The sequence below is a fragment of the Carlito syrichta genome, unplaced genomic scaffold (genome assembly GCF_000164805.1).
Source record: "Carlito syrichta isolate Samal-C Ts95f unplaced genomic scaffold, Tarsius_syrichta-2.0.1 Scaffold93748, whole genome shotgun sequence".
Lineage (NCBI taxonomy): Eukaryota > Metazoa > Chordata > Mammalia > Primates > Tarsiidae > Carlito > Carlito syrichta.
Window position 1 is genome coordinate 20,325 of NW_007037844.1, and position 759 is coordinate 21,083.

Here is a 759-nt window from a genome sequence, read left to right on the forward strand (position 1 = left end):
CATTTCAGGACTTAGCTTGGTCACCAACTCCTCCAGGAAGTCTTTTCTGGCCCTCCACGCTGGATCAGGAGTTTTCTGGGCTCCACGATCCCCCGAGCCTGCCTTACCTGCAGGAGAACTCTGTACTTAGTGGGCACTCAGACATGAGTGCTGCAGGCGCCTTCTTAAGAGGCTTGCACCAACAGGAAGGCGAGAAGTAAATCTTTCTCCACTTGAGGAATACCCTCCCAGGTCCCTAAGGTCCCTGTGGCAGAAGGCTCAGATCAGGAAGGTTCTCCTGGGCCCCGGGGGGCAGTGGCCAGAGCTTATTCAGCCTCTACTCCAGCCCCCGTTGCCTGTCTCGGGCTCCACTGCACACACAGCTTTCTCCTAACCACGTTATGACAGCCATCTGCTCTTGCAAGGATTTCATTAGCCCCCTGAAGCAAACCCAGGGGCCTCAGGAACCAAGCCCAGGCCCAGCAGCAGGCTGTCAATCTTCCTGCCAAGACCATGCAGAAATAATGGCCCAGGCCTAGTCCAGGCCTCCTTGGCTTTCTATTTTCAGTAGAGCTCACAGAGTAGCCTCTTCAGCGGTCTCATCTCCAGCCTGGTGCCTCCAGCCTGGCACCTCCAGCCCAGCCTGATAGCTACCCTGGGGCCTTGCAAGCAGCACAGCTGATGGGCCCGCCGCTCCTGAAACCCTTCATCAGCACCACCATCTGCTTAAAGGATGAAGCTCTGCTCTAGCTGGCCTAGGAAGCTCTCCAGGCCCACCCC

The 759-nt window shown here is 57.3% G+C and overlaps 1 protein-coding gene across 1 annotated transcript in view; it reads right to left on the reverse strand.

The window, feature by feature from the left end:
* Positions 1–235: 235 nt before the first annotated feature.
* The window catches only part of LOC110595885 (galanin receptor type 3-like), a 5,233-nt gene continuing 4,709 nt past the window's right edge, over positions 236–759 (reverse strand). The window contains exon 3 of the mRNA XM_021713970.1: positions 236–244. Within this exon, the coding sequence (XP_021569645.1) occupies positions 236–244 (9 nt within the window). The remainder of the gene's footprint in view (positions 245–759) is intronic.